Genomic DNA, 23186 nt, shown 5'->3' on the forward strand with positions numbered 1-23186 from the left:
TACATTATATTAATTATTTTACATACAACGGTACTTTAAATTAGTATCTACTGTAGGATAATTATCTACTATATGGTGGTCTCCCCTACTTTAGTATACTTCAGATCACACACACACACAACGCTCACGTAACGCACGTACACGCACAAACTAGAAAAAAAACACATTAAATTTCCGAACACAGAAGACATAAATCCTAGTCAAATTTTAATTAAACGAAAACTTAAGCAAATCGAAATTGATTTAAAATTATACAGCACAAGGGTGGTTCTTACTTATACTTTGTGGATTTTTTATATAACGGCTTTCACCCCCCCCCCTTTTTGTTAAAATGCCCAAAAAAATTATTTACTTCGAACTTAAGCGAAATCGGCTAATATTTAGGAGTCGCACAAATACCATTAAGTTTCTCATAGATTTATAACATGGAAAAAGTAAGTTTTTTGTTAATCTAATATTTAAACGTGATAATATGTTACAAATGATTCCTTATATTCATATACTGTTCAGAAATCGCCAGAGAATAAGTATCAATCATAAATTTTGGGGGTGAATGACTTTAAGCCTCTCTTATGGGTCTCCAATGAAAAATTCTATAAAGTGACAAATTTGAATTTTAAGTAATATTACGGTTATTAATGCTTTTCGAAGGTTTTTTTTCTAAGAATAACCATTAATTGGTAAGTTATGATTACCTAGTTATTTTTTAAACTAATTTGAAATTCTTTACGTAGGTATAATTTGCTTAAACAATTTTTTTTTTCAATTAAGTCGCGAAATGAACGTATTTTCTAAACGTTATGAATTTTTTGATCAATGATAACAATACAATTTTTTAAAAATAATTTTACAATTATTTAAGTAATACGTGTTTGTTAAAGTATGTAGTTTACCTAAAATAGCAGGAGAAACATTTTATCTCAACAGATTTTCGACAGATTTCAATATTCTTATCTACTATTTGGTTTTATAAGAATACTTTTATATGTTTAAAAAATTTAAATTATTTAAAAAAATTTATTTAATTTAAATGTAGAATAATATAAATATAATTTTTTAATTATTTAAATAAATGATGTAATTGCTATAATCGATTAAAGAACTCATAACGTATAGAAAATACATTCATTTCGAGACTTACCTAAGAAAAATAATATTTAAACCAATTAAAGTTGTTTCAACAATTGAAAATTAATTATAATCCATGACTAAGTATTCTTAAATGACCGATTTGTTATTAATTGTAAAAAAAAGAACTTTCGAAAAGTGTTAATAACCGCAATATTCCGTAAAATTCAAATCTCTTAATATGGGGGTTTCTTTCAAAATTAGTATTGATTTTTATTCTCTGACGAATTATGAACATTTACAAAAAATTTATTTTTTCCCATGTTAAATCAATGGGAAACTTCATGGGCTTTGCGCCACACCAAATTCGGAGATTTTTTTGTTGACATTCGAACAAAACTGGGAGGTGAGAGCAAAGAAATTCGAAAAGTGAAAAATTATTAAGGATAAAGATAATGCAACACGAATATAAACAAAGCATCAACTAAATTAAAAAAAACAAAACAAGTTATTACTGAATCTGCAAACATATTGACGATAAATATTAAAATCTTCTTGAAAAGAATGAGAATAAATTATGAAAAAATCAGGAACCACCCTTCAATAATTCGTCGCAAGGGGAGGCGTAAAATTACAATTTGAGATTCGAGGGTGCGTCATCTCAAATTAAATGCGAAGTGTTCAGTGAAGTGTGTTCTGCTCACGAATCTGCTAGGTGCTAAAGATGCAAAACGTAAACAATAATTTCAGTAATTTTGTGGAATTCTGACGAATTGGAATCAGAAGTTTCAAAGTGTTACTGTCGTAATGTGGAAGTAAATTATAAAAAAAGGAGGAAAACCGTCGATTTTTAGCAGTAATCGAATGAACGATTAAACTTTTAAATCACCTCGTATACAATGGTTTTACTCCGAAAATTTGCACTTCTTGCATCAATTTGTGGTAAGAGCTGCATTTAGATAATTAATTTTAAGGAATACGTTGCTTTTAAACTCTTGCTCTAAATCAAAAAAGGTTTTTTGGTATAAAACTGTTACATAACCTCAAACGTCACCGATCGATAAATCACAACTTATTATGGTTTATTAAGTTATGGTAAATATATTCGCGTAAGATATCGAAAGTTAGAAGAACTCTTGGAATTATGAAATATTAATATTCGACTTTAAATTCAAAATGAGTTATATACAAAAACATTTCGGAACAAAACGTCAACTACATAACCTAGCAAATTTAAGATAAAAAAGTCTACTTTGTTTATAAACATAATGTGGCCTTCTTCTTTAAAAAAATAGAGGTAACTGAACTTTCAGGGTATAATAATACTATATTTATTTATTATAAGTGTCAATATTAAAAATGAAACATTTTTAATAATAAATCATTCTTTTTGGTTGAAAATTCAACTGTTTGGTTCAAAATGAACTTTTTTTAAAATGAAAATTCATATTTTGGGTTGAAAAATCATCTGTTTTGTAGAATATTACAATCATTTTTTCTTTCTTGATTAATAATTTTACACTATTATTAAAAATTCATCCCCTTTAGTAGAATTTCATTTTTTCTGCTGGAAACTGCAACTTTTTGATTGTTAATGAATCTTTTTTTAGTTGAAAATTCAACAACTTGGTTGAAATTCGCAATGCTTTGTTAAAAATTTTTGTTGAAGTTCGACATTTTTTAAAAAAAATCATCCTTTTCGGATGATGATATTTGTCTTTTTTGGTGAAAATTTAATTATTTTCTTGAGAATTTATCTTGTTTCATTAAAAGATCATCTATTTAATTTTTCACTAAAAGAATTTCATTAGAAATTTGACGAATAATTAAAATTAGATTTTTTCAACATATTTTGTAACATTTTAAAAGTACATTATTCACATTTTATAGAATTATTTTTAATATTTTCAAATACTTCAATCATTTTGATGATTTCGAAAATTTTAAGGGCTTTTAAAATGCTTGCAATTTTTACACTTCTGAACTCTAAATTTGTTTTAAATTATCTAACAGTACTCTAAAATTATACAATTAAAAAGCAGAAACCATTCAAATTTTAACGAATGAGTAATTTCCAAATTTTAAACGCTGCTTTAATTTGAAATTCTCTAAATTATAAAGTTTTACTGAAATTATTCTTTAAAGGTTTTCAATTTAAAATTGCGTTCCATTATTTCTATTGTATACTATTTGACAATTATTTAGCTATAAAGGATTTTAATTAAAAATTAAGTTAAAGATTTAAATTCTAAATTTAAATTTATACAATTCGGAGTTGTTTAAATTAAAACCAAACCATTTTGAATTTTGTTAACATGTCATTATTAAAATTGAAACTCTTCCATTTTATAATTGTTTAGCTAGTAAGGATCTTAATTAATAAATGTATAATTTTGAAAATTTTTTGAAGTGAAACAACAAAATATTCAATATTTAATTTTTTAATTCAAATTCTTTCAATTTTAGTTATTTCCAGTCACCATAAATTTAATTTTGATAATTTAAATAATAATTTTAGTAACTAAATTTATTGATACGTTAAATGATAGAAAAATCGTTACGCAAAATGTAACGTAGCACACTTTAATTTTGGGAGATCAGTTCACGTTAGCGTAGGTAATCACCAGTCTAATTTTATTTATAAACTATATTAAAATTGTTATTATTCCAGGCGTTTTTTCAATTACTGCTGCAGCGAAAGTTCTAGAGCTAAGCGATAGGTAAAAAATACTCAAATCCTAAAAATAAATTGTTTTTATTTTATTTATATTGTTGTGCTATTATTAATTATTAAAATACATCAAATGTTTTTTAGCGAGATTATCTACATTTTATATTTTATAATCAAATATTATTTAAATTACCTCAATTTTCAAATAGTTTAGCATTAAATGTCTAATGCATACCAGTTGTATTTTCAATCTTGCTTTGTCTAATTTTTCAATTAAACATTTTTAGGTTCCTCGATGTACGTAAAGAAGGACAATGGCTACTCATGGTATGTTAAAATTATTTAAAACAGAGGAAAGATTAAATATTTACTTTTATATGAAGAAGCGATGCAAACTTTATATAGGAGATATTACATTTTTAATTCGCTTAACTGGTTTTTTGGAGGATTCACAGATATATAAAAAAAGTCAAAAAAAAAAAAAAAATTGCTTAAATAAACCATTTTCATATGTTTAAAATTGTTCTCATAATCAATCATATTTTGTCTTTAAAGAAATCCATCATTAAAAGTTAAAAAATATAATTAAATATTATATTTATTTTAATGAAATATATTAATTTTATATGAAAAGATATGAACTTTCACAAATAGTTGAATTTTCAAGCCAAAAAGAATTTTTTAAAAGAGTATTGAATTTTCTGCTAAACAGTTCAATTGGTAACTAAAAAAGACGGTCTTTTAACAAAATAGTTTAATTTTCAACACAACATATTTCACCTTTGAACAAAAAAATCAATAAATCCTAAAACAATAAAATAATTTTTTAATAAATTTTCAACCAAGAATGGAATAGTTAAATTTTCAGTTAAAAAAATTTAATTTTCAACAATGAAAAAAACGAATTCTTAACAAAACTGTTCAATCTTCAATAAATAAAATAAATTTCCAACAACCTAGTTCAATTATCAAACAAGTAATTGAATTTACAACAAAAAAGATGAATTCTCATTGAAAAATTTAATAGTTGGAATTTCAATTAAAGTATATCAATTTTCAATAAAAAATGGTATATATAACTTTTTAACAAAAAAAAAAAAGGTTTTTAAATAAAAATGATGAATCATCGGCCAATAAAATTAATTTTAGAAAAGTCGTTTAACTTTCAATCAAGTAATTGAATTTTCAACTAAAACCTATTAATTTACTACCAAAAAATGAATACATACATTTTAAGGTTGAAAAATTGATTTTCTACAACAACAAAAAATCATTTTCAAACTAAATAGTGCAATCTTAATAGTTTTTGGTTTATTTTGGTTCAGAATTCATCTCTGTTAGTCGAAAATTCAACTTTTTGGTTGAAAGTTGAAGAACTATATTAAAAATTCATTTTATTGATTCAAGATTCAAAGCTGATTTCATTTAAATAATTTATAACAAATTAGCATAAACTTTAACAGGATGGCCAATATTTTTCAAATGTTCGTCTCCCGACGTTCTCCCGGTTCTCCCGTCAAATATTCCTGATTTCTCCCGATTTATAAAAAAATTAAATCTCTTTGCGAAACACAGTTTTTTCACATATATGATCAATTGCGGAAATCGATAAGCATCACCACATCCTTTTGCAAGAAATCAATTGACTTTGAATCATAAAAGTAGGATAAGGAAATTTTTTGTCTGATAATGAAAAATGCAAAGATGTCTTTTATTACGCGCTAGAAGTAATTTCACGTGCGCACATCGCGCGTTCACGTATCTGGATTTTTATTTCCTAACATGAAAAATATGCAAATTTAAAAATTAACTTTAAAACTAATGTTTTAACATTATATTAAAGAAAAATTAAAAATAATTAATAATTTCGAATTGAAGGCTTCTGAAATGAAAAAATTATTTCACGATGTTCGACAATTCAATAATAAAAAGGAATTAAATTGTATAATTTCTAGATCGAAGCCCTGCAAAGAAGTTAAATAATTAAAAACTGGAAACATGGATTTGAGCAGTTCTAAAATCAAAGCGATCAAGATTTGACAATTAATATTGAAAACTAAAATGAATCTTTCAAAGTCAAAGCTTATGAAATTCTAGAATTTTAAATTGGTACTACAGAACGAAATTATAATTTGACATTTAATCTAATTAGATGAATTTTCATAAATTTAAAAAGTGAATTGAATTATACTAAATAAAGTTTCAAACTAAATAGTAATTTTAAATGGGAAACATTAAACATGAAAAAAAATCTACTCCAGAACCTTGAAACTGAAACGAATGTGAACTTTATTTTAAACTGAAAAAGTGTATAGTCACCAAAAATTGTGATCTTAAAACTTTTTTATAATCAAACCCTTTAAAATTTTAATTATTTGCAGTTAATTTAAATCTCTAAAAACTAATAATTTTTAAATAGCTAATTAAACTTTTCCAAATTTAACCAATTCAATTTTTGTTACAAAATTAAAACCTATTAAAAGCAAAAATTTTAAATTCCGCGTTCAACATGTAAATTCAGAACTCTGAAATTATTTTAACCGTTTAAAATTACTGAAATTTTGCGTTTATTGCAGTAGTAATTTTAGTTAGATAGTTTAGTTCTGGTCTTTTTGTTATTTTAAATCCAATTTTTAATTTATTAATATTGAATCTTCCTTTAGATTTATTATTAACTCTTTAAATTTTCCAATTAAAGATTTTCCAATTTGAAATGATTTATTAGTTTAAGTCTTCACCAAAAAATCGGAAAATTTAAAGATATTACTTTGAAAATTCAATTAAATAATAAACAAAAAGAATGCTGCAATATGATTCCATTTTTTGAAATTGTACCATTTTAAGCGTTGCAATCCGAAATTGCTTTATATTTACATCTAAAATGATCTAATTCAAAACTGACTATCAAGGCCTTTATTATGAAATTTTTGAATAATTAATAGCAAAATGGCGTTATTTTGTATAATTATTTGAATTTGAAACTACAGTATTGTGAAATTTGAAACAAACGAGAATTAATCTAAAAATTAATTCAAGAAAAACTTTAGTTTCAAGGCCTCAGATTAAACTGATTTAGAATAGCGCATTCAAAGCCATAATTTTTATTTAAAATTATATACATTTTAAAGGTGATAAATGTATTATTAATAAGTATCATATTATGTAGTATTAAGTGACCTTCAAAACGGGAAACATTTACTCTGAAAAATTTACAAAACGCATTAATTATGAAGTACGGGAAATCGGTGTAATTTTCTTCTCCCGGTTTCTCCCAGTGCACGTTTCTCCGGATTCTCCCGGGTTGGTGGCCACCTTATTTAACCAAGCATTTGAATTTTTAACTAAAAATAATACATTTTCAAACAAAAAAGGAACAGTTGAATTATCAACAACAAAAAGAAAATAGTTAAATCTTCAATCAGTAAAATGAATTTTTAACAAAGTAGTTCAACTTTCAACCATGCATTTGTTTTTTCGACCAAAAAACTATATTCTGAATGAAATAGTTGCATTTTAAATAAATAAATGCAATTTGTCAACCAAATTAGAATTTTCATCTAAGAGATGAATTCTGCACCAAAAATATGATATTAGACTTTTCAAATAAAAAAAATTAACTTTCTACCAAGAATAGTTGCAATAATTAATTAATTCAGTTCTTCTTTAAGCGACAAAATTAGAAACGGGGAAGGTTTTTGGAAAATAACGGAAAAAAGAGATATATTAGCTGCAAACAAAAATTTAATTTTAATTAAAAAATGAATATCAATATAATATCAATATAATAATTTAGTAGATTTTATTTTTAACTATCGTATATTTAAAGAAAAAGGGGAAACGCCAAAAGATCAAATCTATTGTGAACCTCTGTTAAAAGTAAATAATTATTATAAAATTTTAAGAAAAGGGAAAATAAAAATAGTTTTTTGTTAATTTTTAGAATGAGTAGAGATGTTTGATTAAGTTTTATATTTTTCCATTATCCTTAAGATTAAAATGATTTTAGATGTATGCACCTTGGTGTGCGCACTGCAAAAGACTAGACCCAATTTGGTCTCACGTGGCTCAGCATCTTTACGCAAGTCCAATTCGCGTGGGTCGCGTGGATTGCACGCGATTCACCAGCGTAGCGCAAGCTTTTAAAATCAAGGGCTTTCCCACAATTATGTTGTAAGTCTGAAATTGATCTATTTTTCTTCCTAAAAACAATCTGCAGTTTTTGAAGGGTATTTTTTCCCTTGTATTGACAAATTCTAAACTAGAAAATAATATTCAGCAGAAGAAAACGTTACATTTTCTAGTTTAAAAGGAGATCAAGAATTCACTTATCATGGCGACAGGACGAAGGAAGAGATCGTGAAATTCGCATTAAGATTGACCAGTCCACCCGTTCAAGAAATAACAAAAACTCGGAGCTTTGAAGTTCTGAAAAGAGATCGCGATTTGTATTTTTTATACGTCGGTGATAGATCGGGCTTACTGTGGGTAAGAAGTTATTTTTAAATTTATTTTTATACTTTATAACTTATACTAATTTCAGGCTTCGAAGTGCTCTATGGAACTAAAAAATATATATTTCTGAAGAAACAAGCATCCTTAAAAATTAAAAAATAAAGTTAAGAAAGTAGTCTTTTTAAATCAGTCAGAAATTAGGTTTACAATAAAAAAAGTGATGTTAAAAATGCTTTAATCTAAAAAAGAACGTATTTAAAAGAAAGGAATGCTCTAGAATTTGCGCTGAAAGTTTTTATTCAAATATTTATATTAAACATAGAAACGTTGACAATATAGAATTATTGAAGTTGGGGAGACTACCCTACAGTAGATAATCATTAATTAAAATCACAAATATTTATAAAACAGTTCATTCTAATTTTTATATATTACAAGTTAACACATAGTGTCGTAACTATTAATTAAATTTATTATTTTACATACATTTGTTTTTTAAATTAATGATTATCTACTGTAAGTTCATTATCTATTACCCCACTTAGATATTAAATAATATCTTTAACGAAAAGAGTTATTTTCTTAACTTTATGCCCACGAATCGTGCGATTAATTTCTAATAGCAAAGAATTGTTAGTTCTTGATGAGCTACCTATACTATTAAATTTTTTGTTAAAATTAATTAATACCTTTTACTTCTTTTTGAATTCCGCGCATAAAATTGCCTAAAAAAAATTGTCGATTGCATTACTGAAACAAGGCGAATTTCACTCAAAAATTGTAATGATTCATAATTAATCAATTAATTATTTACTTCTTATAATTTATCTTTGAAATAATTTTCTGGGCGAAATACATTCTTTAGGCATATAATTGTACATAAAAATTTGGTGAATTTAAGAATTAATTTTTTTGATGTATTTTACGTCGAAATTAAATTTTTTCCATTTTCAACACGATTTAGGAGGTGAAAGATATGAATTGATGTCAATTTTTTTTAGAGTTTATTCCGCCCATAAAGAACTAACAATTTTTTGCTATTTTGGTAAAATCGTACTGCTTCTTATAAATTAAAAAAGTGGTTCAATTTTCCATCAATCAGTTGATTTTTCAACCAAAAAATATTAATTTTCCAAAACAAAAATGTAATAGTTAATATTTTCACAAACAAACAAATTTATATTTTAAATCAAAATCAATTCAATACCATTTTCAATAAAAAAGTTGAGTCCTTAACCAAATCAGATTAATTTAAACTAAAAAGTTGATTTTTTAACCACAAAAAAGATGGATTTTCAAATCAAAATAATTAATTTTTAGTTGAAATTTCGACCAAGGAGAAATTTCATCTAAAATTTGGAATTTCTAAGTCAAAAAGACGAGCTTTGTAGAAAACAGTTGAATTTTCAACCAAGCAGATTTATTTTCTACCAAATAATACGGATTTTCGATAAATTACAGAAATTTTCAATGAAGTTATTGAATTTTTAAAATATGAAATATCAACTTTTAACCAAAAAACTTTTAACCAAATAGTTAATTTTCAGTTAAATAAATTAATTTTCAACATAAAAAGTTTAATTTTCAACCCAAAATGTTACAGTTGTTATATTACAACCAGAAAATATTTAAATTAAAAATAAAAAGTAGTTGAATTTAACAAATAAAGATGAATTTTCAATCAAATACATGATTCCTCAACTAAAACAGTAGTATTGCTAACCCAAGAAATTCATTTTCAACATAAAGGGACGAATTTTCAACCAAATACAACCAAACTGACTAATTTTCTACCGAAAAGACGAATTTTATACAAAAAAAAATTATAAATTTTCATTCAAACTTGAAATAGTGAAATCTTCATATAAAAAAATTATTTTAACTAAAAAAGAAACGAATTTCCGACAAAATAGTTAAATGTTCAAAAAAAGAAATGGATTTTTAACAAATCTAATCAACTTTCGATCAAATAGTTGATTTTTTTTAACGATTCTTGAATTTGGGAGCCAAAAATACACATTTTGTACAAAATAGTTGAATTTTCAAGAAAAAAAGCTCATTTTCAATCAAAACAGATTAATTTATAACCAGACAGTTTCATATTTTAGCAAAAAAAGAGGAACTTTCTGCAGAAGGAAATGAATTCGAAACTAAAGGGGCGCATGTTTAAGAAAATATTAAAATTTTCAGTGAAACACAATTTTTTAGCCAATAATGAAAAAAATGTCATTCAAATTGGTTAATTTTCCAACCAATGACAGATAATTCGACAAAAGTCAACAAAACAATTGAATTTTCAACCAAAAAGGAAACAGTAAGAAACAGTTTTGGCCCAGCCCCCCCCCCATGTAAGATAACATAGTAAAATTATTACCCCCCCCCCCATACACATATAACAAACAACAACAAAAAGGTCAAAAAACCAAGCCCCCCAAATGGAGTTACAGCTTTATAGAGAATATTTAACAAATCTTAATAAATATAATTTGAGACGAATTAAAAACCACTATAATATCAACATATGGTCAGTAGGGTATATACATAAAGTAACATTTTTTTCATTAAAACCATAATCTCGTATCCCTCTTTGAAGTATTCACAATTTGATGGTTGCTATAAAAACCGGAAAACCTGGAAGTCCTGAAATTTTGAAAAAGAGCCTGGAAAGTGTTACTTCTACTTCTTTTTAAAGTTTTAATAATTATTTTAGTTGCTTTCTAATAGCAATAATGGGCGCGGGAACCTGTTAACTAAAAAATGATTAGTATGTAATAATTAATAATTTTTTTACTGTATTAAAAAACTTTTTTTAGAAAGAAATAATAGTTGAAAAGCATTTTCAAATTTGCATTGATTAATAATTTTATGTACAGTACCGTCGGAAATTATCTACACGAAAATGCTTCATTTGTTATACTACTAACATAAATTTTTTCCTCATAATATCACGAAAGTGAATAAAATTCGGTGTCTTATAAGCCTTCGCTGAAAGAAAAATATCAATTTAATAAAAAGACATTGCAAAAAGACTTCAAATTTCAATGTTTTCAAAATCTGAAATAACTTTGGAAATAATCAGTACTTTTCATAGTTCTTAGGCTAATATTGAAGGTAAATGTATAGTATTTTGCTCGATTATTAAATTTTGTCACTCGATTCTACCCTAGGGCCGAATTTGGTGCAGAAAAGTGACCAAAAATAAAATAATTGTTTTACTCACATCTTTTTTTAGAAATCCATTACAATAATATTTTTATAATGAAAAAGACCAAGAACTTTGAAAATTTTAATTACTTCCAGAGTTATTCTAATTTGAGCTTATTAGATGCAGAATCGTATTAATTTTCGCGCTATTGCGAGGAAAAAATTTTCATGTCAATTTTTTAAAAACAGTACAATTCCCTAAAATTAATGTGAGTTTAAAGTTTGAATATATATACCTACATATATATTTTTTAAAGTTGTCCTGGAAATTTGTCAAAAGTTTCCCTGACAATACCTGCAAATGTTCTGAAATTTTTAAATTCGACTTCTGTCGATTTTAAATTCTATAAAAATGACTAATGAAATTTATCAGGCATTTAAAGTTTTCTACTAGTAAAAAGGTATATTCTGGAAAATCATAAACGTTAACACTACACATTTTAAAATTTTTTTACATTTATGATTTACGAGAGTTTCGAATTCTTTCGTCATTTCTATAGATTTAAAAATTGTTTTTTTTTGTTATTGTGAAATGGGGCCGACTAATTATACTTTATGGTCTATGGAACGTTGATTAAAAAGCTGTCAAAATTTGGAGGCGTTTAAGATCTCTAAAGATTAAAAAAAAAATGAAATCTATGAAAATAAAGTTTTTTTAAAGCTCATTTTGTTAACGCGCAAGTTGAAGGTGTTCATCACTTCTCTTTTTTTAACACATCCTAATCTAAATGCGGTTTACAATCAAAATTTTTTCTCTACAAAACATTTTTTTTTTCACATTTTGTGTTCGAAAATAATTGACACGTATTTTTTTATTTCAATGTGATATTCGATAATCTCGAGATATGATTTTTCAAAGTTTGTTAATCGGGAAGAATCATTTATTTTCAATTGTTCACTGTAAAAGAAGTTTTCAAGACAAAAAATTATTCTTGCACTGAAAATAAGCATTCACCCACAAGTTTTGCAAAATAGTATAACACACCTCCTGTTGTTTTTTTTATACCAATATAGTGGATTTTTATAAACAATTTTATTTATTTTGAACTTGGAACATTTTTTGCCCGTTTTTTACCTTAAAATTTTTGTTGAAGATTCTCAAATATGCAGGAAAACTTTGAGAATGGAGAAATGAAAACTCTTAAGTGTCACGAATGTTTATAATCGGTAGACGAGGTCACGTGAAAAATTCGTAACACTTGGAGTTTTTGTATCTCCATTCACAAATTTTCCCTGCATAGTTGAGAATCTTGAACAAAGATTGTAAGGTAAAAAAAAAAAACAGAAAAAAATGTTCCAAGTTCAAAATAAATAAAATTGTTTATAAAAATGCACTATATTAGTATGAAAAAAAAACAGCAGGAGGTATGTTATACTATTTTGCAAAGCTTGTGTGAATGCCTATTTTCAGCACAAGAATAATTTTTTGTTTGAAAACTTCTTTTACAGTGAGCGATTGAAAACAAATGATTTTTCCTGATTACCAAATGTTGAAAAATCATATCTCGAGACTTTCAAGCATCACATCGAAATAAAAAATACGTGTCGATTATTAATGAACAAAAAAACGCAAAAAAAAAGGTTTTGTAAAAAAAAACATTTTTGATTGTAAACCTCTATGTAATGGCCCATATATTTTACGCCTTCCTATTTTAAGATTTTGTAAAAAACCCAGCGACTGTTCTACTTCTAGTGACATCTTTCTTTTTTTTAGGAAGAATAGTCGCCTTTGGCATACCTTTCTTTAATTTTAATTTTTCTAAAACTGAAATTTGCATTCTTCATTTTATATAATACTTTACTGAAAGAAGAAGCAAGCAGGCTAAAGAAGCCTTGTCTAAAGAAGTATCAAAAAGTAAAAAAGTGTGAAACATCGAAGCCTGTGTTTAAACTTTTTAATTTGGTGTTAAAGATTTTCAAGTTAATTGAACCTTTCTAATTTATTAATAGGATCTTTATCACAAGACTGCCGATGTTTTCCAGCCCCATGCTTTCTTTTATCAAACCCAGCAAACTGTCGTAGACAAACATGCACCTGTAGAAAATACACCCGCCTTATTTGTATATAAAGAAAGCACTCATTACAATTTCACAGGTAAATAATGATCTTCTTGCAGTCAATCTACTTTAAACTTAAAGACCTCTATTTCAATTTTTTTTCTAATATTTAACAATATAAAAATACGGATTTAAATAAATTTCTCTAAAGGTCACAACATCAGCGACATTGACAAACTGAACAAAACTTTATACAAGTGGGTAAATGCCGAAAGATTTCCCACGTTTCCAAAAGTGACACGTGGAAACATAAATCAACTGTTTTTAACAAACAAGAATTTAGTTCTCGCAGTCGTCGAGGAAAACCAATTGGAGGAAGTCTCTCCTGATATGATAGAATTTAGGGACATGGTAGAATCTTTGATAAAAACCAAACGAGAGAAGTATCATGAGTAAGTTGAATTTTGAATCAGGTTCTAATCGCCGGAATGGAAACTATTTGAGATAATTCTGTAAAATTGAATTCTATAGTCACTTTCAGTTTGGCTGGATAGCCAATGCAGATCTAGTCAATAGTATAGCGATGATGGTCGTTCCTTTGCCGAGTCTGATTGTCATCAACACGACAACGAGTCATCACCATATTCCAGATGATGACCCAGAAAAACTAACACCCCATGCGATAGAAGCATTTCTTGAAGAGATTCGGAGTGAAAATGCACCGGTAAGAAAAAAACAACAAATATTTGATGAGGGGCCGCCCATAAACAAATTTAACAATTTTGGATGTGGTAAACTACAAGCTTTGGTAATGAATCAAGAATTATTAAAAATAAATTATTAGACTTCATATACAAAAATGTTCTTGAAACAGAAGAAATAGGGTCATTTTTGTACGAAAAAAAGGGAAAAAATAAAGCAAATCAAATTAATGTAAGTATTATGTTAGACTCAAAACGCTGTAAAGTACTAAGATTTCAAGTTGAAGTATATTGCATTATCAACAAAATAATTGCATTTTTAACCAAAACAGATTGTATAGGAACAGAGGCGAATTGTTGATATAAAAAGACCAATTATTAAACAAAAAAAGTAATTTTTAACCAAACAATTGGACTGAAACCCAAGTAGTTGAATTTTTAGGGAAAATGGTATATTTTCAACAAAATGATTGAACTTTTAACCAAATAGTTAAATTCAGAAGCCAAAAAGAAGAATGTTTTAAAAGACAGTTAGATTTTCCACATAAAGTTAATTTTAAATTTTAAGAAAGAAGAATTTTCCATCATGGAAGGTGACTTCTGTTTCATAAAAGAGATATTTTTAATCCAAAAGGACGAACCTTTTTTAACAAAACTGTTGAAGTTTTTAACCAAAAACATGAATTTAACAAAATACCTGAATTTTGAAGAAAATAATTGAATTCCGAACAAAATAGTTGACTTTTTAACCGTCAAATGCATTTTTTACAAAATGGTTAACTTATTAAGCTGAAAATACGATTTTTCAACAAAACAGCTATTTTCAACCAAAACGTTAGATTTTCTAATAAATAAATTAATCTATAACCGAATAGTTGCTTTAACAACCTAATAGATGGACTTTTATGCAAAAAGACAAATTTTCAACAAAATACTTAATCTTTTAACCACATAGTTACATTTAAAAGCTAAAAAGACACATTGTTTAGAAGACAGTTGAATTTTCCACAAAAAAGTTAATTTTTAATCTTAAGAAATTTAAATCTTTAACCATGAAAGATGACCCTTAAACCATAAAAGGTACATTTTAAATCTAAAAGGAAGAACTTCTAACAAAACTGTTGAATTTTCAACCACCAACGATGCATTTTTAACCACGTGGTGGAATTTCGAAGCTGAAAATATGATTTTTCTACAAGGAAATTATTTTTTTTTACCAAACAGTTAAATATTCAAATAAATTGTTTAATTTATAACCGGATAGTTGCATTAACAACCTACTATTTTAACTTTTAGACAAAAATACGCATTTTCAACAACATAATATAACTTTTGACCAAACAGTTAAATTTAAAAGCTAAAAAGACAGATTTTTTAGAAGACAGTTCAATTTTTTACAACAAATTTAATTTTTAATCTTGAGAAATTCGAATTTTCAACCATGATAAATGACTCTTATATCAATGAAAGATAAATTTTTAATCCAAAAGGACGAGCTTTTAATAAAACTGTTGAATTTTTAAATAAAAAACATGAATTTAATAAAATACCTGTATTTTCAAGAAAATAATTAAATTTTGAACAAAATAGTTGGATTTTCAATCGCCAAAGATGCATTTTTAACCAAATGATTGAATTTTAAAGCTGAAAATATGATTTTCAACAAAATAGTTAATTTTCTACCAAACTGTTACATTTTCTAATAAATCGCTTAATTTATAATCGAACAGTTGCTTTAACAATATAATTGATAGTTTTTTATTCAAAGTGCACGAGTTTTCGAGAAAATTCTTGAACTTTTAACCAAATAGTTAAATTCACAAGCCAAAAAGAAGAATTTTTTAGAAGACAGTTGAATTTTCCACAAAAAGTTAATTTTTAATCTTAAGAAAGTTAAATTTTCAACCATAAAAGATACATTTTGTAATCTAAAAGGAAGAACTTCAATCTTTAACCATGAAAGGTGACTCTAAAACATAACAGACACATTTTTTATCAAAAGGACGAACTTCTAATAAAACTGTTGAATTTTCAACCACCAACTATGCATTTTTAACCGAATAGTCGAATTTGCAAAAAAAAAAAGATTAAAATTCGAGTAAAAGCATTTAGAGGAAAATAATTGAATTTTCAAGCCAAAAAGACGATTTTTTTAGAAGAGTTAAATTTTAACCGAAAAATATAAATTTTCAACAATAAAGTTAAGTTTTAACCACTTTTTAACCAAGAGAGATTACTTTTCTATCATTAAAGATAAACTTTCAATCCAAAAGGACCAATTTTCAACAAGACCAATTTTTAAAAATACAGTTGAATTTTTGGCAAAAATGACTTTAACCTAAAAAGATCAATTTTCAACTATGAAGATTAATTTTCTACCAATAGACGAATTTTCAACAAAATACATGAAGTTTCAACTAAATAATAAATTGATGGTTGAATGCTCAGACATAAACAGATTACTTTTCAAACAAAAATATTAATTTTCTACCAAAAGGTAAGAATTTTCAATAAAATAAATGAATTTTTAACCAACCAGTTGAATTTTCAACTAAAAAAATCAGTTTTCAACCAAAAATTATTCAAAAAGTTAAATCTCACCCAAAAAAAGAAAAACGAATTCGAAAAGAAATAGTTCAATTTCCAATCAAAGAGTTGTTTTTTTAATCAATCATATTAATTTTCTAAAAGAAAACTAACTTTCAACCAAATAGTAGAATTCTTAACTAAGAAAGATACGTTTGCAACCAAAAATGGGACAAATTTACAACAAAATAGTTGCATTTTCTACTAGAGAAGAATCTATAACAACAAAAATAAATGTGTAATAAAGCAGTACAACTTTGAACCAAGTATTTGAATTTTTGACCAAAAAGTATTACTTTACTGAAATAATTGCATTTTCAAGAAAACAATTACATTTTCAACCAGATATTAGAATTTTTAACGAAGCACGATTAATTCAGAACTAGAAACCTAATAGTGGACTTTTCAACAAAAAACATGAACTTTCAACCTGATTCTTTGATAAAGGGAAAAAACGAGGGAATAGGGTAGGTTAAAATTGATCATCAGATAATCTACTAAACGTTATCTAGGTTTGTAAAATTCTTGCCGCTGACTCCCCCAATTGGTAAAACGTAAATTATAGACGGCCCCGTATGTTTAAGCAATTAAAAAAATTGAATCTATGAAATGCCTGCAATTGAAAACGCATTTTATTAATTTAACTACTAAAAATTTGCAAACCTTTCAATTTGTCTATGATTTTCAAGAGGTACGGTGGAAACAGTTGGCTCGTTCATCTCTACAGATTTTGGTTTGAAACCAAAACCACTCTTGGTTCAATGTGGAAAGGAAACCCAATTTTAACAGCATTGATATTTGGTCTACCAGCAGGATTCTTATCCTTGATATTTTACGGAATTTGCTGTCCAGACATTTTAGACGCTGACGATGAGGAAGAAGGTAATTTTATAACGTCCCTTGTATGTCGTATAAAGGGCTCACAGATCGGTCTTTATATCCCCTATTGTACCCTATATTCAGTTAAGATCTCTAAAGTACTCTATTTTCAAGATTTGGTCCCTATGCAGGGTGGCCACTATTTTTTTAATTTTCATCTCCCGGTAAATGTTCGTGATTTCTCCCGGTTTATAAAAAAATTAACGCTCGTTGCGAAATCCACAGATCTTTCACATGTATTATCAGTTGCGGAAGTCGATTAATATTAACAAATATTTTTACAAGAAATAGATTGACTTTAACTCGATTCATGTTTTAAAAATCCACTATTACACAAATTTTTTAATATAATGTTTTAAATATTTTTGAAACAATAATGAATTATTAATAAGTTCGAATTACAAGCTTCTGAAATTAAAAAGAAAATACGAACGATTTTTGACAATTTAATTACAAAAAGTAGTTGAATTGTATCATTTCTAAGTCGAAGCGCTAAAAATTAAACAATTTTAGTTTGATTTGGAGAATCATGAAACTAGCATGAATTTTGACTAAAATTTCGAAAAATAGGACAATGTCAAAACGTTAAAAATTGAATATTTTAAAATTAAAGTTTTGGAAATTGGGTAATTTAACATGCAGAGGAATTGAAATTGTATTCTTTATAAATAAAAACGTTCAAAATTAAATAATGAATTATTGAAAATTTTCAAATTTGAATAATTTCGTATGCAAAGCATACGAAATTCTAGAATTTTGAATTATTACATAGTAAAATTTTAAGTCAACATTGAAGTTAATAAGACAAGTTTTTCTGAAATGACAAAATTGAGTTGAATTATTAAAAAAAAAAAAAAAACTTTTGAAATAAATAGTAATTTTAAATGAGAAACGTTATAGAATAAAGAATTTCTACTCTCGAACGTTGAAACTTAAAAGAATGCAAACTTCATTTAAAACTGAAAAAATTTTAGTCGCTAAAAATGGTGATATTAAAACATTTTTATACTCCAACCTTTTCAAATTTCAATAATTTGAAGTCAAATAAATCGCTTAAAAATTAATAATTTTCAAATTGCTAATACTACCTTCCAAAATTTATCCAATTCAATTTTAATTGCAAAATTAAAACTGATGAAAGGCAAAAATACTGATATGTCAATTTCAGATAGTTTAACTTTTTTATTTTTTTATTTTAAACACAATTTTTAATTTCAAACCTTCATTTAAAAATTATTTGTCATTCTAGAAATTACCGAATAAAAAAATTTCTCAATTTTAAATAACTTATTTGTTTAAATCTTCAACTAAAAATCGGACAATTTATCAATCTTGTATCAAAAATTAATTTAAATAATATAAAATAATATTGATATATTTTCTTTTTTGAAATTGTACAATTTTAAGCTTTTCAATTTGAAATTGGTTTGTATTTACATATAAAATGATTAAATTCAAAAGTGACTATCAAGGCTTTTAATATGAAATTTGAAAATATTTAATAGCGAAATGGTCTTAAATATTTTAAATATTTAAATTTGAAACTACAATAGTGTTAAATTTAAAATTCGAAACCTCCAAAAATTAATCTAAGAATTAATTTAACAAAAAACTTTAGTTTCAAGGCCTCAAAGATTAAACTGTTTTACAATTGCATATTCAAAATATAATTCTAAAATAAAATTATAGAAATTTTAAAGACGAAAAATATATTATTAATCAATATTATATCATTTAATGTCAAGTGACATTTAAAACGACTGGATAGGTTTTTTTTTTATTAAAAGATGTGATTCAGTCAAATCAAAAGTCACTGTCATTTTCACCATTCCAAATTGCAGAATTTTAAATACTGCGAGAAATATTCTGAACCTTTAAAATTCAATTCTTCTAAACAATTTGAAAATTATATACTTTCTAGTTTGAAACTTTTAAGAATTACAAAATGCACGAACTATGAAATGCATGCTTCCAAGAGTCAGGCATTTTGAAAAAAAAACAACAAAAATCAGGGAATTTCTACAAGAATTAACTGTAAAAAGTAATCAGGCCTGCCACAGCCACTATTAGTCACTTTTTTAAATGAAAAATTCACATTAGTCACTTTTCTTTCAATAAATTAACTCATGGATTCAGGGTAGCTTGAAAGATTCCGAGAAATTTGTAATATATTTCCACAATTTGTAGAAATTTTTAAGATTTTAATGTTTTAAAAACTGATAAAATGTAAAGAATTTTCAAGAGCTTTTAATTTGAAATATTTTAGGAAATTTTAAAAGATTCTAAGGAATTTTTGATTAATTTCTTCAATTTGAAGGAATTTCAAAGCGTTCGAAATATATTCAAATAAAGAATTTTCTAGAATTTTTGGAATATATGGATACTTTAAAAGATTTTATAAGATTTCTGAAGACGTCAATTATTTTAAGGGATTTTAAAGCTCTCAATGTATATTAATACATTTTCCAGGACTTCAGGAAATATCATAGAATTTAACGGGATTTTATAATATATTTTAGTGCGTTTCAAAAAATATATTCAAGCTAAGTGAGGTATTCTGTAGGGTGTCAGAGATTTGAAATTAGTTTTTTGGAATTCTTGTCAACTCACCTCAAATTCGTAGAAATTTCATCAAATTCTTTTAAATTCCCTTTTAATTTTTCTGAAATCATTTCAAACTTACTGAATTCAAAAAATTTCTACGTTTTTTGAAATTGTATTCAATTCACTTGATGGCTTTTCAAATTCTGCTTGATTTTTATGAATTTCATCGAATTCTTCTCATTTCCCTTCAATTCTTCCAAATACGCTAAAATTGTACTGAAATAAATGGATATTTTTTATTTTTTTTATTTTTCCAATTCATTTAAATTCTTTTGAATTGTTTTGTAGTTATTAGTCACTTTTTTTGTTGGAAATTAGTAGGGTTTTCAAAGATTTGACGTGATTTGAATTTTTTTAATTCACCCTGAATTTTTTTTGTTTGAAATTCCCTTGGATTTTTTAAAATTCACTTTAATTCTTCTAAATTTACTCAATTCTAATTAAGTCAATGGTTTAAAAAAATTCATATTTTTAAATAATTTTTAATTCTCTTGATTGCTTTTTTAATTCAGCTTAGATTTTTTCAATTTAAAAAATCCAATTAATTTAATTTTTTTCATTTTTTTGTTTTCATTTGCCACTTTTTTGTTAGAAATTAGTAGGATTTTCAAAGATTTGAAGCGATGTGAATTTTTCTTAATACACCCTGAATTTTTATTAATTTACCCTTAATTCTTTTAAGTTGTTTAGAATTTCTTTGAATTTTGTAAATTCACTTTAATTCTTCTAAATTTACTTAATTCTAATTGAGTGAATGGCTTTATTAAAAAAAATTTCAAATCACATGATTGCTTTTCAAATTCAGCTTTATTTTTATGAATTTCATCGAATTCTTCTCATTCTCCTTAAATTCTTTTCTAGTAATTAGTCATTTTTTGTTAGAAATTAGTAGAGGTTTCAAAGATTTCACGTGATTTGAATTTTTTTAAATTCACCCTGAATTATTTTAAATTGTTTGGAATTCCCTTGATGTTTTTGTTCTCTTTAATTCTTCTAAATTTACTCAATTCTAATTAAGGTTAGAAATTAGTAGGATTTTCAAAGATATGAATTTTTTTAAATACACCCTTAATTCTTTTAAATTATTCGGAATACCCTTGAATTTTTTTAATTCACTTTCATTCTTCTAAATTTACTCAATTCCCATTAAGTGAACGGTTAAAAAATTTTTTTTTTCAATTCACTTGATTACTTTTTTAATTCAGAAATGAATTTCATCGAATTGCTCTCATTTGCCTTAAATTCTTCTAAATTCACCCAAGTTTTACTGCAATAAATGAAGTTTTTTAATTTGTATATAATTTTTCCAATTTAATTAAATTCTTTTGTATAAATTACTCGCTTTTTTGGTTCGAAATTAGTAGGCTTTTCGAAGATTTGAATTTTTTTAAAATCATCATGAATTTTTATTAATTCTTTTCAATGATCTGGAATTCTCTTGGATTTTTTGATTCAATTTAATTCTTCTAAATGTACTAAATTCTATTTAATTCAATGGATTTTTAAAAAATTTAAAGTTTTTATTTAATTGATCCTGAAGTCTTTTACCTCACCTTAAATTCTTAGGCATTTCATCCAATTCTTTTGCATTCCCTTGAATTTTTCTAAGCTCATTTAAAATTTACTGAATTCAATAAAGTTTTTTTCATATTTTTCAATTGTTTTCAATTCAATTGAATTCTTTTAATTCACCTTGAATTTTCATGAATTTCATCGAATTCTTCTCGTTTACCTTAAAATCCCCCAAATTCATTCCAATTTTACGGAAATCAATCGAATTCTCTTGAATTTAACTTGAATCGTTTTGAAGTCGTATGACTTTATCCTGAATTTATTTTTACCATTTGAGCGCTAAAAAAAGTACCCTTTGATCCCTATATTTTATCACATAGGGACTGTGAGGCCTGGATAGAAATTAAATGAAATTCCCTTAAATATTATATAAAATAAAAAATATTATTTTTCAGAGGAGGAAGGAAGAAATCATATAAAGAAAGATTAAGTGGCGCAGTTAATGAAAACGCTTATATGGTAGAAAGACTTGGCGATTATTTAACTCCACACGTTACTCGACTCTGGATTTAAATCTCATGCTTCGTAATCGAAAACCAAGTGTCGAAAAAAGAAACATTCCATTTAAGCGCTCTTTGTGAATTTATTGGTTTTGAAATTCCAGGTAAATTTTTTTAAATTCGTAATTCGAATGTGCAAATCTTCCCTCAATGGAATTCAGGTACGACAATACGATTATGTATCCAGGCGATATATGCAAGTGTGTGTGTGTGAGTGATGGTTTTAAAATAAGCGAGAAATTAGGGTTAAAATGAGAAGAATTGTTGATTTTTTTTTACTCTTAAGCGTATGTCTGCAGTATTTATTTAAGTTGAAAGGAACGTGTGCAATGTGCATTTAATTTGTAGTCAAAAGTGTGTCCATGTTATCGACGTATTTGAGAATCAAAAAAAAAAAATTAGTTAGCAATTTAAAAAAAAAAAACAGATTTTCTTCGGCTTTCTACAAATTTTTTTTTATTCCAATTGTTTTTTTATTTAAATTCTTTTTCTAATAAGTTTTGAAGTGATGTGCTTGAATTGCCGAAATGAATATGAAAAGCATTTTTATAATTTTTTAAGAATTAGGACAATTATACTCAGTGAACGAGTGAATAATATTAAAAAATAGCAAATGTTAAAGTTGCAAAGTTTTTCAGAAACATGTGTGTATTTCAAATGTGTCCTTATTGTTTTCCATAAATAATAAAAACCATGTGAATATTGAGACTAAATTGATAACTTATCTCACCAAATATTTGATTTTGCCTCCACTTTTTGGGAGGTGTCATTAAATTTTATTTTTTTGTTTGTAAAAAGAAAAAAAAAGGCAATACGTCTACCTGACAATTAAACGAAGAAGCGTAGTATTAAACATAAGTGTAGTCTTATTTCCTAGTGCTATAAGTCGTCGTCCGAATCTAAAGCCGCTCTGCGTCTGTCGTACTGAAATTTTTTAAAAAGATTAGTGAA

General features: G+C 25.8%; 2 protein-coding genes across 3 annotated transcripts in view; one reads left to right on the forward strand and one right to left on the reverse strand.

Annotated features, from left to right (window-relative positions):
- LOC117168448 (programmed cell death protein 5) overlaps positions 1-23186 on the reverse strand; it is a 32445-nt gene that overhangs the window by 2679 nt on the left and 6580 nt on the right. Inside the window, exon 4 of one of the 2 annotated variants that reach the window (XR_004466492.1) lies at positions 23057-23159. Coding sequence is in view for 1 of the 2 variants with exons in the window: in XM_033354102.1 (XP_033209993.1) it covers positions 23115-23159 (45 nt within the window). In the remaining variant the exon portion in view is untranslated. Of the gene's footprint in view, positions 1-22868; positions 23160-23186 lie in introns of those variants that run through there. The other variant, XM_033354102.1, reaches the window with a different exon arrangement.
- LOC117168443 (protein disulfide-isomerase TMX3) lies at positions 1647-22955 on the forward strand. Its single transcript, XM_033354094.1, has 10 exons — positions 1647-2010; positions 3740-3788; positions 4027-4066; positions 7746-7909; positions 8041-8224; positions 13346-13490; positions 13605-13845; positions 13925-14117; positions 17370-17562; positions 22131-22955. The coding sequence occupies exons 1-10, from the start codon at positions 1968-1970 to the stop codon at positions 22163-22165; spliced, it is 1287 nt and encodes a 428-aa protein (XP_033209985.1). The 5' UTR covers positions 1647-1967; the 3' UTR covers positions 22166-22955.

Source organism: Belonocnema kinseyi, chromosome 2 (assembly GCF_010883055.1).
Source record: "Belonocnema kinseyi isolate 2016_QV_RU_SX_M_011 chromosome 2, B_treatae_v1, whole genome shotgun sequence".
Taxonomy (NCBI): Eukaryota; Metazoa; Arthropoda; class Insecta; order Hymenoptera; family Cynipidae; genus Belonocnema; species Belonocnema kinseyi.

Bases quoted from the DNA above. Each gene is read 5' to 3' on its own strand.
- LOC117168443 (XM_033354094.1), top strand. From the start codon at position 1,968: ATGGTTTTACTCCGAAAATTTGCACTTCTTGCATCAATTTGTG. The intron at 2,011-3,739 runs GTAAGAGCTGCA...TTATTATTCCAG, and splicing joins ACTTCTTGCATCAATTTGTG to GCGTTTTTTCAATTACTGCT. The intron at 13,491-13,604 runs GTAAATAATGAT...ATTTCTCTAAAG, and splicing joins CACTCATTACAATTTCACAG to GTCACAACATCAGCGACATT.